At 40.6% G+C, this 21,631-nt stretch overlaps 1 protein-coding gene across 1 annotated transcript in view; it reads right to left on the bottom strand.

The window, feature by feature from the left end:
* LOC126095030 (carbonic anhydrase-related protein 10-like) overlaps positions 1-21,631 on the bottom strand; it is a 991,041-nt gene that overhangs the window by 20,865 nt on the left and 948,545 nt on the right. Inside the window, exon 8 of the mRNA XM_049909691.1 lies at positions 21,207-21,338. Coding sequence (XP_049765648.1) covers positions 21,207-21,338 — 132 coding nt within the window. The remainder of the gene's footprint in view (positions 1-21,206; positions 21,339-21,631) is intronic.

Here is a 21,631-nt window from a genome sequence, read left to right as displayed (position 1 = left end):
GTTAGGCAGAATGAGTGTTTGGGATTGGGCAGTTGGTATGTATGGGTGTGAGTGACTTGCAGCGATAGGCTAGTGGGTGTGAGCGAGTTACAGGTAGGAGAGATACGGAATTCAGAGGTGTAAAAAAAGGCGCAAATATGTTCACGTGCGAAAATATTTGGAAAATTTTTAAAGCTGCTGAGGAAGGTAGAATCAGGCAGCTGGTATCCCACTTTTCAGTCAGAGTCTTAAACAGTTGCATACTTGCATTTCTTGTGTTCCTATAGGAACATTTTTCCGCCGGTACACATTTCCACGCCAATAGCGTCCTGTATTTCGCTGCTTTGTAGTACTGCACTATTCAATATAAGTTGCTTGCCGTACTGTGATAAAATGTAAGGTATTTTTAAAGTCCCCACGTGAACGGAACAAGAATACCTATGACCTACATTACTGAAGTATATTCTATTTAACTACTGTAAACGTTTACAAATATGATAAACAAATGAATTAAATATGGAACTGTTTCCACTCTGTTTTGGTTAGGTCTGTCGGAATTAGAGTGGGGGGTTAGTTAATTAAGTGAAAGAGACGTAGTAAAAGCAGGGAAGGAAAAGTAGAAACATTTCAAGACTTTCTAAACGTCTGTCAGTTCAAAGGATGGCTTGGTAGCACAGTTCATATGTTATAAAACTGAAGGTGTGGAGAGATTAATGAAGCAGTTCAAGATATGAAAAAACTGCTCTTGGAGATGACGCTGTTTTGATAGAAATGCTTAAGGCTCGAGGCAATTAACAACCTACAGCAGGAAAGCTTTAAGAACTAGTGGACGAGCTGAAAAGGAAGTATACCTGAAAATCAGTTAATATGCAACGAAGAAATCGAAAATAATATCTGCCTGTGTAGCTGGCACATAAACCTCCAGCATCAATTAGCAGCTTCAAAAAGGAAAATATACATAAAATAATCTGTAGTTACCTGTCATTTTACTTCTCCATACAATCACCACCAAATTCCAAAATTTGGTCTACTGTGCCACCAGCTTATTTTTCCCTCCATCAAAGAACGGCACCTCCTGGTCTTGATATCATCACCAGTCGCAAAGGGCCTTCACCTTGGGGAAGGGATGAGATCCGCCTGGTGCCAAGGAAAGATGCTGACATGTATCCAAGTCTGAGTTCTTTATTCGTTCGGTTTGCACTGTGGGGCTGCGCACTGTCATCAAGTGGGTTAATTTTTAGGTGACGATCCCACTTCGTTTGTTTGGATTGACTTTTGGAGTTTCGTAAGAGAGTCTCAGTACACATATAATGTGTACATAAACATGTAACCACCAAGTGCAGTTTTGCAGAGTCTACTCGAATTTTTAATGGTTATTGGGATAATGAGCGTGCATGCATATCTGAACTTTTCCATAGTTTCAGAGTTCATGTCTCGCCCCCGATCACAATTTTCTTCAGAAAATTGCTGTCTAAATCTGGATTGCCGAAATGGGATGTGAATGAGCTGTAGTGCTGAAGTCATGTCGAGGCCGAACCCATTCTTCCACTGTTTTGAACATCGATCACATATTTTGGTATGTACCATGCACAAGACCTCGGTAACCTAATTTCTCTAGGCCAGTATTGTGTTGCCTTTGAAATCTGAGGAACAGCTGGTGAAAATTCAAAAATGTTTAATCGGCGTCTTGCTAGCGTAATTTCGTCAACATGCTACACAAGTTCATCAGTCACATTCGAATGTCTTTCATCATAAACGTCCATGCGATCAGCCTTGAATTTCTTCATCATTCCTCACACCATTAGTTATAAATACCAATCCGATACATCGACAAAATACACTCCTGGAAATGGAAAATAGAACACATTGACACCGGTGTGTCAGACCCACCATACTTGCTCCGGACACTGCGAGAGGGCTGTACAAGCAATGATCACACGCACGGCTCAGCGGACACACCAGGAACCGCGGTGTTGGCCGTCGAATGGCGCTAGCTGCGCAGCATTTGTGCACCGCCGCCGCCAGTGTCAGCCAGTTTGCCGTGGCATACGGAGCTCCATCGCAGTCTTCAACACTGGTAGCATGCCGCGACAGCGTGGACGTGAACCGTATGTGCAGTTGACGGACTTTGAGCGAGGGCGTATAGTGGGCATGCGGGAGGCCGGGTGGATGTACCGCCGAATTGCTCAACACGTGGGGCGTGAGGTCTCCACAGTACATCGATGTTGTCGCCAGTGGTCGGCGGAAGGTGCACGTGCCCGTCGACCTGGGACCGGACCGCAGCGACGCACGGATGCACGCCAAGACCGTAGGATCCTACGCAGTGCCGTAGGGGACCGCACCGCCACTTCCCAGCAAATTAGGGACACTGTTGCTCCTGGGGTATCGGCGAGGACCATTCGCAACCGTCTCCATGAAGCTGGGCTACGGTCCCGCACACCGTTAGGCCGTCTTCCGCTCACGCCCCAACATCGTGCAGCCCGCCTCCAGTGGTGTCGCGACAGGCGTGAATGGAGGGACGAATGGAGACGTGTCGTCTTCAGCGATGAGAGTCGCTTCTGCCTTGGTGCCAATGATGGTCGTATGCGTGTTTGGCGCCGTGCAGGTGAGCGCCACAATCAGGACTGCATACGACCGAGGCACACAGGGCCAACACCCGGCATCATGGTGTGGGGAGCGATCTCCTACACTGGCCGTACACCACTGGTGATCGTCGAGGGGACACTGAATAGTGCACGGTACATCCAAACCGTCATCGAACCCATCGTTCTACCATTCCTAGACCGGCAAGGGAACTTGCTGTTCCAACAGGACAATGCACGTCCGCATATATCCCGTGCCACCCAACGTGCTCTAGAAGGTGTAAGTCAACTACCCTGGTCAGCAAGATCTCCGGATCTGCCCCCATTGAGCATGTTTGGGACTGGATGAAGCGTCGTCTCACGCGGTCTGCAAGTCCAGCACGAACGCTGGTCCAACTGAGGCGCCAGGTGGAAATGGCATGGCAAGCCGTTCCACAGGACTACATCCAGCATCTCTACGATCGTCTCCATGGGAGAATAGCAGCCTGCATTGCTGCGAAAGATGGATATACACTGTACTAGTGCCGACATTGTGCATGCTCTGTTGCCTGTGTCTATATGCCTGTGGTTCTGTCAGTGTGATCATGTGATGTATCTGACCCCAGGAATGTGTCAATAAAGTTTCCCCTTCCTGGGACAATGAATTCACGGTGTTCTTATTTCAATTTCCAGGAGTGTAGATGATGTGTCTCGGCAACACTGATTCCTCTCGCTTGGATGAAGCAAATGACGGAACGTACTTCGCAAATGACGGTGGACACAATAACACCGTATATTCAATCACTTGTTGCTTACACACTGAAGAACGTAACAAAGAGATGTCAGATACAACGTCACCTCCTGAGTCGTTTTTCCCGACCGATCAAGCGCTATGGAGTTACACGTATTTGTTATGTTTAGTAGTCGGAGGTTATTAAATGAATATCCCTCGCATAAGAATGTGTGAGTTTCTAATAAATATTCTACTTTATGATGCAATAGTTATGGAAAAGGTGACTAAGAATAGTCAGATGGAGACCAGAACCTTCATAAACATTTAAATTGGTGTGGATCCTGTGGAAAGGCACTTCACAGAAATCGGCTAAACAAGGATTATACTGAAAGTAGAGCGACCCAGGTGAAGTCTGATTATGAATGAGCTGCAGTAGACTATTGGTGCAGCCCATACGAAGAGATAAACAGATCAACTGTTGTGTAAAAACAATACAGTGCTGATGCCATAACACCAATAGTTTTATGTCAGTTTTAGGGTAGCTGAAGACATAGGTTTATTAAAATTTCCACACAACCTTTAATGACGTGCGTAAATTATGTGTGCCTGGTTCAACATTTTCTATTGCAGTTGAATTGTAGTAGCTGCCAATTCAAGTGACTTTGGCCAATTAAGTGATACAGACAACGGCGTCCACGTCCCTACGATTGGGAACAAGTATCGTGGAAACACTTTTACTGTTTTCCAGTCCTGCTGTTATGAATATATATCGAGAGTGTACGAAATTCATTGATAATATGTAATCGAGGGCGTCTTAAACGTCCCCTCCTCTCCCTGAAAAGTATACTTCTGAGGCTAACTGAAATGATGGAGAAGCGAGAGGTTGGCTTTGCAGCTTCAAAGTGATTACAGAAAGATAGAACATTACGGTATAACGCTCCTTCCTTCTCGAGGTTATTAGGCACGGATTGCCGCCTCGGTTTAGTCGAAAAATGAGGAACGAGCTGAGCCGTGCTTTTTTCAAGGAAACCATTGAGGCATTTGTCATAAACGATTAGGGAAAACGACGTAAAATCTAAATCTGGATTGCCGAAATGGGATGTGAACCACCGTACCCCCGAATATAAGTTCAATGAGCTAACCACTGCGGTGACGTCACTATAGCTCCATGTACCTTCATTAAAGGACTACTTCGTCTGTTACGATAACGAAAGGTCAGGAGGCATCGTCTTTGTGTAGCGGTGAAGCGAACACTTCTTTGGACACTCTGTTACACAGCGGAGATTTTCTTGTTACTAAACGCAACGTTTCAGAAAAGAACAACATCATAGGTTGTTTACAGGAGAGCTTTATGGGAGCATAAGCCTACCGTGAACTACAAGTGTTAACAAATGTACCACGAACTTCGTGTTTCCACAGTATTATTGCTGGCCGCTTGAATAAGGTCACAGCTGTGGTCGTCACGAAGGAATGTGACTTTTTCGGAGGGAAAGCTGCCAAGGCTCAGTTCGACAATCGTGGTGCAGTAAACGGAGCAAACTAGTGATACGTTGTAGTCGATGTTGTTGGACAACCGCGATGAATTCTACTTGCTGTCCCAGCATGCAGATCGGCTTCTAATGAGCACAGCCGAAAATATCTGTGTTCTTACCGAGCGCCAGTTAGATCTCGCGTACCAGTTGCGAGTGTTATAATGACGTTGCATGACCTTGGGGTGAATGTCTGGTGCTACCAACTTATTAGAACACTCCAGCGACTTGAATTACTCATTTGTTACGCGTTGTTCATTTCAAACAAACGAGCACTACCGGACTGGGAGCATTTACTACGAAATGCAGAACTTTTCCCGACTGCTTCCCTCCCGGCGCAGACGTAACGACGACACAGATAACGGTTTCGTCCTACAGTCCGTAATACGTTTCTCTGAAGTGGAACGCAGGTCGCCTCACAGTGATAACACAAGAAAATGGAGTGGAGGGTCTCGTAGTTTCTGCATCTTACGCGGCAAGTGAACTAGCTGCAGCATGCGAGCTATTGATCTGCAGTTTTACTAATAACTTTATTAAAAAGTACGCATTGTTTGTCCAAGATTTGTACCTCATTTTGTAGAATGGGGAAAGATTGGGAACTGAATTAAGTCGGATACGCAGACATAGTTTTGCGTGACGTGTCGATGATATGAGAGCTTCTACGGAGTGTAACCAGTCAGTTCCCAGGCATCTGCAATGTTTTGAGAAGACCATCATCGAGAGATGGTGTGTTGGAATATGTGTTCTCAGAAGAAAAAGCCAAACCCTCTATATAACATAAATGTTCTTATGTTGGTGGATAGCGCAACCAGCCGCGAATACTTTTAAAAAGCTGTGTTTCAATGCCATAACCCAGTGGTAGTCAACCTGGTTTCTACCGCTCAATAGTGTGTAAGTAGGCTGTTTATGTTTTGTTATTGGCAACGTTACGTAGCGCTCTGTATGAAAATCACTGGCTGTGCTGTGTGCAGTCTGTGGCTACTTTGCATTGTTGTCTGCCATTGTAGTGTTGGGCAGCGTCAGATGGATGTGAACAGCGCGTAGCGTTGCGCAGTTGGAGGTGAGCCGCCAGCAGTGGTGGATGTGGGGAGAGAGATGGCGGAGTTTTGAAATTTGTTATACTGGATATTATGAACTGCTATATATATTATGACTATTAAGGTAAATACATTGTTTGTTCTCTATTAAAATCTTTCATTTGCTAACTATCCCTATCAGTAGTTAGTGACTTCCGTAGTTTGAATCTTTTATTTAGCTGTCAGTAGTGGCGCTCGCTGTATTGCAGTAGTTCGAGTAACGAAGATTTTTGGTGAGGTAAGTGATTTGTGAAAGGTACAGGTTAATGTTAGTTAGGGCCAATCCTTTGTAGGGATTTCTGAAAGTCAGATTGCGTTGCGCTAAAATATATTGTGTGTCAGTTTAAGCACAGTCTTGTATAAATTGTTCTAAGGGGACGTCTCAAGTGGGCGTTCCTGCTTTTGTGGTAGGCGGTACGCGTTAGGCGGCAGGGATTTTAAAATCTTTTGCATCGAGTGTTACAATAATTTTGACACAAAGTATTTAATAGGTAATTATTACCAAATGCTTTGACTTGATATAACGCTACCTCACCACTTTATAAAATAAAGTTGCTACCCTACTTCATAAATCACCATTACTGTCGAACTGATTGGCGGTTAGAAAATTTTATTAACCAGCAGAGGCACGAAGGTGGGCGATAGGTGAAAAAGGTTGGCTGCCCCTACCATAGCCGGAATCGAGCTGCCATACCCATATTCATACGGCTAACATTTAAAATTCTATTAATGTTTTGGTCAGAAACACGTCGTCTGCTCCTGCAATACTTGTAAGTGGAGCAGATGACTAGCAGCTGACAAAAATACCAATATAATTGGAAACGTTATGCATATGAAAATGGACATAGTGCCACCAAACCGTTATGGCACAGAAATATAACTTTTTTTAAAAGTGATTGTGGTTAGCTTGCGTTATTCCCCTCTAATCATTAACGACCGTGGAGTTCACAAGATCTTACATGGATAAAATGACATATAAATGCTCCTTTCTGTAATCTGTCAATCTGGGCAGCGAATTTACCATCAGGAGAAGTGTTTTCTGAACAAATTTTTCAACGGCTTCGGTTATAAAATCTTGAAGCTTATGCTTTACCTAGCTCTCTTCACATAACACAACTTTTAATTTCTTTCGAAGATTTCCTTTAAGTGTAAAATTTATTGGTTCACTAATTTACCTTAACATTTTCAGCGACGCATCTCCTTCACAATACTAAAAATGCACGTATTAATAAACGTGAAAATTACCGGATGATCATCATTACTAACGGAATAATACATTGAAGAGCTGAAAGATCCTGCTGGAGGAAGATCAATTAGATTTTTAGGTGGCAGAGGATACTAGAAAAGTAATGAAATGCACACTGACAAAATGTCATGACATTTTCTCACGATTTGTGGATCTACAGGAAACCATCGACAATGTAAGGTGCAGGAACACTTTCATAATACTTAGAAGATTCAGATTGAAGTATAGAGACAGATCAATAATGTATACTTTCTGCAAAAACCATGTGGATGTAATAGTAGCGAAAGGTCATAAACATCTCAGTCCTGATGTTCGGATGTAAAATAGAACTAGATCTCTCAAAAAGAATGAGTATGATGCATAGAACGGAATACACCTCAGATACCGACAAAACAAAAGTAAAGGCGACAAAATGTGGAAAATGATAAAATAGTGTAAAAGTGAAACAATTTTCACATCTATAAAGGCCGAAATAAGGAAGGTATCGGAAGCAGAACTGCAGAGCGCATAGCGATTTCAGTGAAAGATCGCTACTTGCTATCAGTTTTTTATATAGGAATGGGAAAGAAGTCCCTGAAAATGTAAGTCATGACCACATAAGTGTATGAAAATGAAAGGAAGACTGTCGAAAATACGAAGAGGAAGTTGGTGAAAGCGTTTGTAATGTCTGTGTAATGAAGTATGCTAAAAATTAAGAGGACGGATGAAGTGCGAAAAGTAGAACCTGAAGCTTGGGTGAAGAAAGAAGTCTACAGAAAACTCCTATCAGAGGTAAGCACATGTTAGCTGGTCATCCGCTACTACATCCAGAAGCATATAAATTTGTGCCTGCAGGAGCAGCAGAGAAGAGAGTTGCTGCAGCGGAAGAAGACTAAAGGTACACTGGTCATAACACAGAATTTAGCTGTGGAGTATAAGAGCAAAACAGCCGAAGATGAAGGTAAGCATCCTGAAGATCTAAGCGTGTGGTCAATAGGTTCAGCGTGTTTAATTGCCACACCGACTTAGAGTCTGTTCGCGAAATGATGATTAAGTTTTCGTTGGTAGGAAAAAGGGAATGTGGACGACTCATCATCAGGAAGACAGCTGAGGAGCAACATGAAGGAGGTGCAGTGCCACTACAGTGTGATAACAACATGCACAAGAACACTCCACTAATGCTCTGCTTGTTACTGTTATGACTTACTCAGAGTTGTCACTGACACTAAGAAATTTTCATTAATTCTATGGTGATACCCATGAAATTATTCTAGGCTACAGAGCGCATTACACTGTAATAAAAATCAGCTTAACTGCACATATTGTAAGTGGCTACCATCAAGGCATATACAGTGGAGCGCCAAAGAAACTGGTATAGGCATGCGTATTCAAATACAGAGATACTTAAACAGGCAGAATACAGCGCTGCGGTTGGCAACGCCCATATAAGACAAGTGAGCGGCGCAGTTGTGAAGTCGGTCACTGCGACTACAATGGCAGGTTATCCAGATTTAAGTGAGTTTGAACGTGGTATTATAGTCGGCGCACGAGCGATGAGACCTAGTATCTACTAGGTGGCGATGAACTGGGGACTTTCCCGTACGACCATTTCACAAGTGTACCGTGAGTATCAGTAATCGGATAAAACATCAAATCTCCGACATCGTTGCGGCCGGAAAAAGATCGTGTAAGAACGGGACAAACAACGACTGAAGAGATTCTTTCAACGTGACAGATGTGCAACTCTTTTGCACATTACTGCTGATTTCAGCGCTGGGCCATTAACAAGTACAGCGAGCGAACCATCCAAATAAACATCATCGATGTGGGCTTTCAGAGACGAAGGTCGACTGGTGTACCGTTGATGACTGCACGACACAAAGTTCTACGCCTTGCCTGGACCCGTCGACACCGATATTGGACTGTTGATGACTGGAAACATGTTGTCTGGTCGGACGAGTCTCGTTTCAAATTGTATTGAGCGGATGACGTGTACGGGTATGGAGACGGCCTCATGAATCTATGGACCCTTACGTCAGTAGGGGACTGTTGAAGCTGGTGGAGGCTCTTTAATTGTGTACGGCGTATGCAGTTGGAATGATATGAGACCCCTGATGCGTCTAGATACGATTCTGACAGGTGACACGTACGCAAGCATCCTGTCCGTTCAAAGGAATACATTCATGTCCATTGTGCATTCCCAAAATTGGGAAAATCCAGCAGGACAATGCTACACCCCACACGTCCAGAACTGCTACAGAATGGCTCCAGTAACACTATTCTGAGTTTAAACATTTCCGCTCGCCACCAAACTCTTCAGACATGAACGTTATTGAGCATATCTGGGATGCCTTGCAACGTGCTGTTAAGAAGAGATCTCCATCCCCCCGTACTCTTCCGGATTTATGGACAGCCCTGCAGGATTCATGATGTCAGTTCCCTCTAGCACTTCTTCAGGCATCACTCGTCGTCTTCCGGCATTTCTGCCTGCGCGCGGGGGCCATAGACGATATTAGGCAGGTGTACCAGTTTCTTTGGCTCTGCAGTGTAATTCATACAACCCCAATGTTTACATTTTAGGACGTATTATACTTTCTGTTAAAGTCAGTGGCAATATTATTGTTATGTCTTTATTGTTAAACTGTACGAAGGAAAGACAGTACTGTGTCACAATAAATTTTGCGAAGTGTAGCTACACGTTGTGAAAATAACATTACTTTAACGCATTCTGTTAACGTTTTTGCAGCTAGTGTACTCAACCGTTTATTTTAACTGCAAATTCTGCGCTGAAATGAGAAAAATTAATAACGAAATTAACATTTGTTACCAATTTGGTACCAGCAACTAAATTCACACTATTTGTAAGTAGGTTGTTTAGGTTTTCTTATTGGTAACGCCACGTAGCGCTCTGTATGAAAATCACTGGCTGTGCTGTGTGCAGTCTGTGGCTGGTTTGCATTGTTGTTGGCTATTGTAGTGTTGGGCAGCTGGATGTTAACAGCGCATAGCGTTGCGCAGTTGGAGGTGAGCCGCCAGCAGTGGTAGATGTGTGGAGAGAGATGGCGGAATTTTGAAAGTGGACGATCTGGACGTGTGTCCTGCAGAAAGAGTAAATTTGTAATATTGGATTCATGGACTGATATATATATTATGACTTTTGAACACTATTAAGGTAAATACATTATTTGTTCACTATCAAAATCTTTCATTTTCTAACTATGCTTATCAGTAGCTAGTGCCTTCAGTAGTTTGAATCTTTTATTTAGCTGGCAGTAGTGGCGCTCGCTGTACTGCAGTAGTTCGAGTAACGAAGATTTTTGTGAGGTAAGTGATTTGTAAAACGTATAGGTTAATGTTAGTCAGGGCCATTCTTTTGTAGGGATTTTTAAAAGTCAGATTGCATTGCGCTAAAAATATTGTGTGTCGGTTTAAGCACAGTCATGTACAATTTTTCTAAGGGGACGTTTCATATGTCGACCCCTAGCCGAGGATACCTCACTGGAATCTTCTGATTTGGTTCTTGTAGTTTGTGTAATTAGTGTAGTTTTGGTTATTGCTAGCGCGTAATTGTAGAGAGAATCTCCTTTGTAGTTGCAGTCTTTCATTGTTGTACAGTAAAACAGTTGTGGCATGCATGTAGATTTGCACCAAGTATTTCGCAGCTGCGCTTGCGATTAACTAGATATTATTTTCAGTGCTATGTTAATGTGTTTTCTTATTTTTGCTCTTCAAATTGTGCTTTTCTGCGTTATCGTGTGAAATATTGTGACAATTATGGCGTGTGAAAAACGTAATACTAGGCTCCAAAGTAACCTGAGAAATGACAGTGAAGACGAAAGCAGAGTGTTAGCGCCACCATGTAATGAATTAACTAATGTTCAACATAGTAATTTGGTAATTGTGCATAGGGAAATGGAGCGGGCGGCAAACAATGGTGTAGGCAGTGAAACAATTAGTGAACAGGGAAGCATTATCGATTGATTCGTCGGCAACAGCCCGCCTCAGGAATCCGAAATGACAGAACACAATATTGCAAATACTGTAGACTCAGGTTTTGGGTTCTCATCATTTTCTCAAATGAGTCAAGACGCATTTTCTGCTTGTCAAAATGCGAATGTTGCCGGTGAAAATGCACTGTCAAAAAGCATAGAGAAACAGTTTCCAGACACTAATACATTATTATTGCAATTAATTCAACAAATGGAACAGAATCAGAGACAAACACAGCAAAAGCTTCAAAAGTTAGACACAATGGAATAAAATCAGAGATAAACACAGCAAAAGCTTCAAAAGTTAGACACAATGGAACAAAATCTTCGGAAGTTAGACACCATGCTTGAACAAACACATGAAGATTTAACTACCGAGTTACGTAACATTGAATCGAAATGTCAGAAAGTCTGTAATGACGTAAAACACAAATTTGTGAGCATTTCCAACCTATTTTTTCGCGGCATGAAAATGCATTATAGAATCACGAAGCAGCCAAAAAAGAAGTGCAAACTATTGTTCATGAAAATCATGAGACCTTGCAAGCTAAAATTGACTCAGTTGCATCTACCGATTCAGTTACGCAACTTGTAAAAAGTCAGGAAAACTTAAAGGACACAGTAGATACTCTGAAAATTGGTTCAGAAAGACATATGGAGAAAATTAGTTCATTATCTGAGAAAGTAGTTGAAGTTACAGATCAGCTAAATAATGTATCTACGAAGGTAGATGATAATCTGAATGACACAAAACCGGTAGTGTCTGATGACACAGAAGAGTGCGAACAAATAAGGAAATTCAAACAAAATCAGAATCAAATTAATACGCAACACCAAAGAGAAATCTGGGAAGTACAAGATCAGGTGACACAGGTAATACAAGACTTACTTATTTCAGAGGACACTCGCACACCAATACGGGAAGAGGGACATAGAAATACGGAACAGCTACAAAATAATAACACGGGGTACTTCGGAAATTATGAAAGAAATTGGCAAGGTACACCGAATTTTGAGATGGAACCACCGAAACGAATTAACAATGACCGATATGCGACTCGCCGACATGATGGTTTGACTATAAGCTGTTTATTACCACACGTAAATTCAAAACATTTAATAATTCCGGCAACAACATTCATACACAAGCGTGGCTTCATCAATTCTATCATTGTTCTCCTCCCAACTGGTCATTAGAGCACAGATTAGAATTTATGTGTGGCTATTTAGAGAATGAACCAGCTGTAAGAATGCAATCGGTCATTCACGATTGCCACAGTGAAGAAGAATTTTATCATGCCTTCCTCTCAGCATATTGGTCTCATGCTACACAAGACCGAGTAAAACGTAGCATCATAATGATGAAACATTTCGATTAATCTGAATTTTCCAGTCTTGTGAAATATTTTGAAGACATGTTGCACAAGAATCAGTACCTGTCAAACCCATACAGCCACTCAGAACTCATCCACATTTGCTTAATCAAATTACCTGAACATTTACGACATATTATTATGGCAGGACGTTGCAAAGACGACATTGAAGATTTCAGGGACTCTTACAAGAATTAGAAATTGACACTGACAATCGCGGAATGCGAAAACAGGAACACAACAATTAAAGGTCACATCCGTCGCAATTTTTCGATGAAAGAAATAATAACTGGACACAACAAGGCTATTCTTACAACGCAAATCGTGAACAAAACAGACACCTCCCATAAGACAACCACTGGCAGAGTAATATTACAGAAAAAGATCGCATTTCCGTAGTAATGAATATGACAGAGACAATCATAGAAACAAACGATATGGCAACCAGAACTATTATTATCACGGGAGACCGAATAACTTCAGACGCAACGGTCCACCGTGCAGTGATAATTCAGGGAGAAATTCTCCACCACTTAACCGACAAGAAAGAAACAACAGGAACTACCGACATGAAGACAGACGATATAATCATAACGACAGACCTGAATTTTATCAGAACTGGCGGGATTCAAACAGGGCTGGGCCCTCTCAGCAAGGCGAATTTGTAGAAATTAGGTCTCCTAATCCCAATAACGACGCACTGCAACAAAGATATAGCAGACAATGACTCGTACCGCAGGCAGCCATGTGCGCCGGCTGGCTCAGCGGAAAATAGCATAGATGCTAACCTTGAAAAAAATTTTAGCATTTCTTATCGATGTATACAACATGATAATTACTTTGAAGTTGAAACTCTGCATACTAGAAAGGGTAAAGGTTTACACCACATTTCACATGTAAAACTGTTTATTGAAATATAATCTGCTTTTTAACTTATTCTTTGCTATAAAATTTTTCACTTCAAATTATTGGCACTCTTTGTCACACTTAGAAACTGTTAACATGTAACTATGTTTTAAAGTTAACTATCCAGTCAAGAACCTGGGCAACTTATTTAAACAGAAATTATGAATGAATTGTTCTAGTGAACAGATGACACAGTGTTTGTATTTGTACATTCTTGCTTGTTAGTTGCATGATTACGTAACGACTATCAGGCTTACATACTAAGAACATATACTGGTACTGCTAATGAGATTTTAATGCAACATTTTGGTTTACTTGAAAATACATTCTGGATTTAAAGTACTTTCTGTGAGATACCAGATGACACAGTGGTTAGTTTATGTGACAGCTACACGATTTTATCACGACGCTATTAATGAGTGACAATTTACAATGTTGCTTTTGCGGTGTTTCTGTTTTTTTATCTCCACAGTTTTTCAGAATTCTTCTGGAAAGGAAAACATGTTTTAGTAGTAACTTTTGTGGTATAGCTACAATGAGACAGCCTTTTCTGTAGCACAACAATACGTTACAGCACAGTGCTTTCTTCATCATGGCAATAAGCGTAATAACTAAGATATCTATACGCAAAGCATTTCACTTTTGTTTATCATAGGTAAGTACATTGACTTCTGCAGAACTTAGCTTTTGGAGGACGATAACTATGACACTTCCACAGAGCTTATCTTACAACAAGACACACATTTAGCACTACAGTACACGTATTTGAGTGATTAATTTTGTACTTAAAACATTTATTTTTTAAGAGTTTTGAATTACAATGATACAAAGGTTTTCCGTGATACATTTCATTCCATTGCTGTAATCTGTAACACCTGAGAGTATAATTACATTAATCCTCAGGGAAGAACACGCTTACTTTGTGGACCATGTGTTTGGCAAGCACAAGGAACCCTAGCTAATATGGTACTTGCTTATACAACTTTACACATCGGTACCATATTTCTCTAACACATAAAGTACACAGCTATCTGATCATTTAACTGAGAGAGACAAACATTTATTTTATTACATCTGTGACACATGTTTACACAATTACACCATTGGATAACTTCACACTTACGAAATTGTATTTTGTCTGTACTTTGTGAACTGTTCATATTTTTTCGGAACCATTGTGGTATTATGAGAGCTTTGAATGATATATTTGGTATGGGATCACGATTTTTAAAGTACGATTGAGGCAGATGACACTACTGAAATGAGCAGAGATTTTTTTTTAGGTTTTGAAATTATTTCAGGGAGCTATGACGTTTTTGAGATTTGGCTGAATTTGTATGATGTTATTATTACGATGACAATGTGTATTATGCTGTTGAGGTATGTTTATGATCAATAAGCTGATGCTGTATGAGGAATTTGATTATGCTACATATTTATTATGATGAAATATTGAAGAAGTGTCGACGAATATTTATATGTGTAATAAGGTAAGGAATAATGAGTAGTGGTTAGGGACTCTGACTTGTGAAAAAGGATGTTGGAAACCAAGAATCGTACTTTAAGAGTTATGAAATGTGTGTAAATGCGTGAATGTACCATAATGCCGACGAAAATTTTTTGGACACTGTTATATTTACAGGACTTGTTTCTACACATTTGTAACGCAAATTCTCGACCTGTAAAATTTTTATATGAGACTGTCACTGTAGCAGAAACTGATGTTGTAAGTATTTCAGTAATAAAGGTAAGTGACCTTGACGTAATGCGTTTTGGGCGCCTAGCTGAGAGATAGTCGTCCGACAAAAGAAAGCCATTAGGTGGAGAAAAAAAAAGGGCCATTATCCTCGCTATTGACATTTCTTTGTCGAAAGCATCGCAAATACGACACGCTCAAACTTGAAAACATATGATTACACTGTGGAGCTCTTAATTTATGATATTTACTAAAATGCCTAATGAAATGATGAGAAACATTTTACATCTATTGTCTTTCTAGTTGAGAGATTTTTTTTTTGCCTTTGGAGACGCCATTTGCCTAGTGAATGACGTTTCATATGTTGCTTTATATATATATGTATTTACTCATTTCCTTTAATATCTAGTTCCTAGCTGCACTACAGCTTTGGTTAAAATAAAATTTAATAGATGTACTAATATAGATATTTCATGCCTACATCCAGTAAATAACCATTTTATGATCTACTTCAAAAAAAAAAAAAAACGAGGGAGCACAAAAAGACATTTCCCTTCACAGGAATTGCATAAATAATTTTTTAACAATTTGGTAACTTGTCTGCTAGAGTAAGTTATCGTGATGCATCACTCTAGTGAAAAGATGTGACATATGTATTAGACATGGCCATTTTTACTGTAATATTTTTTCTGCTTGAGCTTTGTCATGTTTAGGTATAAGTTATTGCATTTGCTGCTGCTGTTTTCCAGGTATAGTGCTAATAAATTTCACTTTGTATTACTCTGTTAAGCCAGTTTTACTACTGATTTCGTTTTCTTGTTTGCTGCACATTGCCTTATATTAGTTGTAATATTGCAATTGCTCTGCTAATTTAGATTTAATGCTGCTAGCTTTGCCAATTTGCATTTTTTAAATTGCTGTTTGTGTTAATTGTTTTGTGTTGCATCATTGCCTCATCCCTTAGTTTATGCATCTGAGGTCAGTAGATTTAGGTTAGCTTAAGATGGGGTAGGCTATATAAGAGAACGAGTTGCGATGAATTGGAAGAAATGCATTGAGAAACTATAAGAATATGGTTTGGCCAGAAAAGGATTTTGAAAGAGGATGAATAGAATACAGAAAGCAGGCTTAGATAGGACTTTTTGGGAATAATGATGAACGAAGGGAGATCTCCATGCAAAATACTGCAGTAAAACAAACCCTGTCCATTCCTTGTGTTATCCCACTATGTGTTTGTGTACCCGTGGGTATTTGTGTTCTTCCTGTCTTTATGTGTTTATCTGATGAGAGTTACGTTGTAGAATTTTTCTGATAATATGTTATTTACTTTGTAAAGATGTTTAGACATTATTTATTCTGTTTTGTTTTAATGCTCATGTGTGAAGTTGATGTTTCAAAACCTTTTCTGATCTTTTATGTATGTACTTACGTCATAATTCCTGTAACACTGATGTATATCTTATTTTGATTCTTTTCTTACTACAAATGTTATCTGTACTGTTATGTTCTTTAATAATGTATTTTGTACCTTTGTTATTGTATTCTCATGTTATAAAATTGTAATTGACACCAGTTCATCAAATTAAGTAACTTGTAAGCATTCATTTCACTGCACATATTTCTGATGGTCATAGTATATGCACAATATGTGAAAAAAAAGAAGACTGTTAGTGTTTGGACGTGTGTTAATAATTCAGCAATGGACTGATTGACAGCATTGCTGGTTCTAAGGACAATTCCAATGTGAGTGGTTTATGGACTTGCTATATTCTCCGCAAGACTCTTCGATGGCTATTATTTCACCTGCACAGTCGCAACAGCTGACTGCTGGCCGTCTCTACAAGGACCACAGTGGGTCTGCATCTTTGATGGCCCACCAATACCATTATTTCTACAATGACTGCACTGGCTCTGCACCTCTGGTGGCCCACCAATACCGTAATCTCTACCAGGACTACAGTGGGTCTACTCTGCGATGACCTACCTACCAATATTCTTCAAAACTTCGACTGACTCTGCTATGGGTTTGCTCTGGTGTGACCTGTCTGCAGGTCAAGAGTCAGCACTGTCTTTCCGTTGGAAGGACAACACTACATCTTAAAGACTGCATGGAAATCCACTACTTCTGTGTGCATTTTCTTTTACTGCTCAGACTTTGAGAAAAACACTGCTATTTTACTGTAATGAACAATCAGGACTGTCTTTATGGACTGTGAGAAAATTTTAGCTTTTCACCAACATTGTATCAATAAGTGTGTGCATATGATTTCTTTGTTATCGTAATTGTGAAAATTTTTTAACAAATATGTATTGGCCAGTACCCAAAACAATTTGTAAAATTGTTTGTGGGGAGCATGGGGGCTATGTAAGTAGGCTGTTTAGGTTTTGTTATTGGTAACGCCACGTAGCGCTCTGTATGAAAACCACTGGCTGTGCTGTGTGCAGTATCTATGTAAGTAGGCTGTTTAGGTTTTCTTATTGGTAACGCCACGTAGCGCTCTGTATGAAAATCACTGGCTGTGCTGTGTGCAGTCTGTGGCTGGTTTGCATTGTTCATTTGCTAACTATGCTTATCAGTAGCTAGTGCCTTCAGTAGTTTGAATCTTTTATTTAGCTGGCAGTAGTGGCGCTCGCTGTACTGCAGTAGTTCGAGTAACGAAGATTTTTGTGAGGTAAGTGATTTGTAAAACGTGTAGGTTAATGTTAGTCAGGGCCATTCTTTTGTAGGGATTTTTAAAAGTCAGACTGCGTTGCGCTAAAAATATTGTGTGTCAGTTTAAGCACAGTCATGTACAATTTTTCTAAGTGGACGTTTCATATTTAATAGCACCAAGTGAGGGTCCTTAGCTAAATTAATCATCCTGAAATGAATGGTGCCACCCAGTCGGCATGGTACACTGCCTGGGAAAAACTAGAGCCCCTTGCGTCAATATTTGAATGTTATAAATGAACGGTAACAGAAATGGGTCACAACATGTAGCTTTAACTAGTTACTAGACAGAGAAATGTATGAACGGAGGAATACATTGAATAATTTTAAGAAAACAACGTACTTCTATTTACCTTTTATAATCAATTTATTTTTACTGTCAGCACTGGGCAAATCTGTCAACCACTGTGATCTGGATGGAGGTGGGAACGCTGGAATTCCTGGTGCATTTCAACCAGTATTGATACCAACAGCAATCACAGTCTCCTGATTGTGCTACTAGTTTTCTCTAGCATTTATCCCGTCTGACGGAGTTTGCAGATCTATTATCTTATTATTTAACCTTATGGTGAAATACTCTACCTGGCACCACAGTGGTCAAAGGTAACCTAATGGAGACACGCAGCGACTGCCGTCTGTCTGTGACTAGTGTAATCTTCGTTCCGTACGTTATCGTGTTATAGCAGTTTGTGTATCGTATTCTCTGCGGAGAAATTTGAGAACCAGGTGGTATTTGCTTAAACAAGCGTGGGAGATCTCCTAGAAACCATACTCACGGTGGTCGGTGTACCAGACCACGGTCGATAATGCAACTGGCTCATTCGATCCAGGTATTGCTACCACCCTGCCCCGCAAGCGTGTTACGCGGTGCGAAATAGGAATTAACATCGGGAAAATAAGAATACTATATATGGTATAACATCTCAACGACCTGTATGGGGTTGAAGCTGGAAAGAATTTTTACGTGTACAAATTAGGATAGTCATATATGGTTTGGCTGAACGAATTCCAATGGTTGTTCGGAGAGTATGGTCAGATTTCTTATAAAACATAAACTACCACAGATTTCTTTCAAAAACCTGTTTTCATTTAATTCCTAAAATGTTTCTATATTTTATACACAGTTTTCGTATTTGTTTAGACATTTGTAATAAGGTTTTTCAAGCTTTTTCATCCCTAAGTCATAGACGCCTGTCGCCGAATGAGGATAACCAGACTTTCACAGTTTCTTTCAGTTCGTCATCTGTTCCCGAAGAGCTTTCCGCCGAGAAACTCCTTTAGATAGCGGAACGAGTGAAAATTGCTCTGCGTCAATTCTGGAATGCACGGTGGGTGAATAATCTGTTCCCATTCAAAAGATCTGATTAGATTTTGGATGTGAACGGCCGATTGGGGTCTGACATTGTCATGCAGCAAGAGAACTCCGGACGTCAGAAGTTCAGACAGATTATTCTGTATTTCTGCAGTTTGTGGTGGTCGAAAACATGTGTTTTTCAGTAAGCAGCGTTAGAAAGAGAATGTGCGCATAACTCGCGAAATTGGAACATTACAGAGACAATTTGATGCAAAGTTGTTCTACCTACATTTGGAAATTCCAGTCCAAGATTTGAAATTCGGAATTCTCATTCTTTACGAATCTTTTCGTCCAAGGCTTTGAACAAATCTCCTTAGATCATTGATGGTCGACCTGGTCGTGGTTCATCATATATTCCCGCCCGTCCTTGAAACCTCTCGCACTCTGCAGTAACTCATCGTATTGGGGCCACACACCTGACTTGTCTGCTGATGAATTTCCACTGCTACAACGTTCCTTACTATCAAAAACCGAATCAGCGGCGTATTTCACAGTCGGCGGGCTGATCCGTTCTTTTAAACGTATTGAACTGACAGTATAAACAGCGCGCTGCGACAACGTCAATGGAAATAGTGTCGTCTTAAGAGCAACGCCAGGAGTCACTGCGCAGGCGCGTTTCAGTGATTGCGCGACAATGGATTACCTACGGCGATTCGGAACTTACTTCTGGAATGACCCTCATACATACAGGTGATCCGGAAAAACGTTTTGTGGGGTAAATTAGCAGTAGCACTCCGGTGGACGAGGACGAGGAAGGCGAGAGTGAGAAAAATGGAAAGTAATGGCAACATCCCTACTTAGTACACAATTCAAAGTTTAGATGTTGCTCGACTGATACTTTTAAAACAATGTATATAAAATTTATGTTGAGCATTGTTTTCTTTCTTCGTCTGACATTTTTTATTATTCTGGATTTACAATGTGAGTACATTTTTCCAGCACCTATTCTAGATTACAGTAAGTCACTAATTATTGTTCTCCACTCTTCTCTATTTGTCCATAAATCTTCAGGAATGTTGTTCTTCCTCATTGCTGACTGAACTCCCTGTTTCCATGTATCAGGTGGTCGTCCCCTTTTTCTTCTTCCACTTGGTACCCAGTCGATTATGCATTTTGGTAGCCTTTCCTGTTCCATTCGTCTGATGTGTCCATACCATTTAAGTTGTTTGTGCTCGATGAAATCAATAATTGAATTTTTACATTTTATCTTGTCTCTGATTACTTCATTTCTTATTCTTTCTCGTCTTGATATTCTTGCTGAACGTCCCCAGAAATCCATTTCTGTGGCTAATAATTTTGATTTCAGTTGCCATTTTGTTGTCCACACTTCTGAACCATATGTAATAATGCTCCTAACTATTGTTTTAAAAATCCTTATTTTGTTATCTGTTGTTATGTGTTTGTCCCAGAGAATTCCATTCAATAAAGAGATTGTCGTCTTTCCAGAATTTATTCTTGATCTAATTTCTTTGTCCTGTTTCCCATCATTTGTAATTTTCACACCTAAATATTTATATTCCTCAGTAGCTGTTATTGTTCCCATCCCTTCTTCTAATATTAAGTCTCCATTCACTCCACCAATTACCATGTACTTTGTTTGATTCATGTTTACATTTAGACCTGATTTTTTATATTCTTGAATCAATTTTCTGGTCATATACTCTATGTCCTCATAGTCTTGGGCTATAATCAGTTGGTCACCTGCAAATTGTAACGAGTATATTGTTCTATCATTTATTGGTATTCCCATAGCGTGACATTTTTTCTTCCAATTCTGTAAAGTTACTTCTGTATATATTTTATACAATGTAGGTGAGATGCTACTTCCTTGACGTAATCCTTTTGTGACTTGGAATCCATGTGATAGATATTTACGAATTTTTATTTTTGAAATAGAATTTTTATATAAATTTTGAATTGCTTTAATTATTCTTAGATTTATTCCTATTGATATTAAAGCTTTCCATAAACTGACATGAGATTGGAAGATACAGACAGATATGTTTCTGATTAACACAGTGATAGCTGTGCAGTAGTTGGTAACACTAGCAGTCGCTGCTGGTGCTCGGCCTCACCTTGCGCCGGAAGAAGTCGATGTTGGTCCTGACGGTGCGGTGGTGCAGGTGCTGCAGGGGCCGCACGTTGTTGGCGAGGGGAGCCTTCTGCTCCGTGAAGGGGCCCTGCATCAGCCGCCGCATCGAGTACATCTGCAAAACGGAAGGCCGCGCCACGTCACTCCACCGTTCGACAGCTGACACGTACAGGCTGACCGATTGTTTAGCGTACTCGAGTGTATTTGCACATTGAAGATACAACGAGGGAAGCACCAGAAAATACACTCCTGGAAATGGAAAAAAGAACACATTGACACCGGTGTGTCAGACCCACCATACTTGCTCCGGACACTGCGAGAGGGCTGTACAAGCAATGATCACACGCACCGCACAGCGGACACACCAGGAACCGCGGTGTTGGCCGTCGAATGGCGCTAGCTGCGCAG

The sequence above is a fragment of the Schistocerca cancellata genome, chromosome 8 (genome assembly GCF_023864275.1).
Source record: "Schistocerca cancellata isolate TAMUIC-IGC-003103 chromosome 8, iqSchCanc2.1, whole genome shotgun sequence".
NCBI classification, from domain to species: domain Eukaryota; kingdom Metazoa; phylum Arthropoda; class Insecta; order Orthoptera; family Acrididae; genus Schistocerca; species Schistocerca cancellata.
Note: the sequence above shows the minus strand (reverse complement) of the source record. Positions and strands in the feature narration are given on the sequence as shown.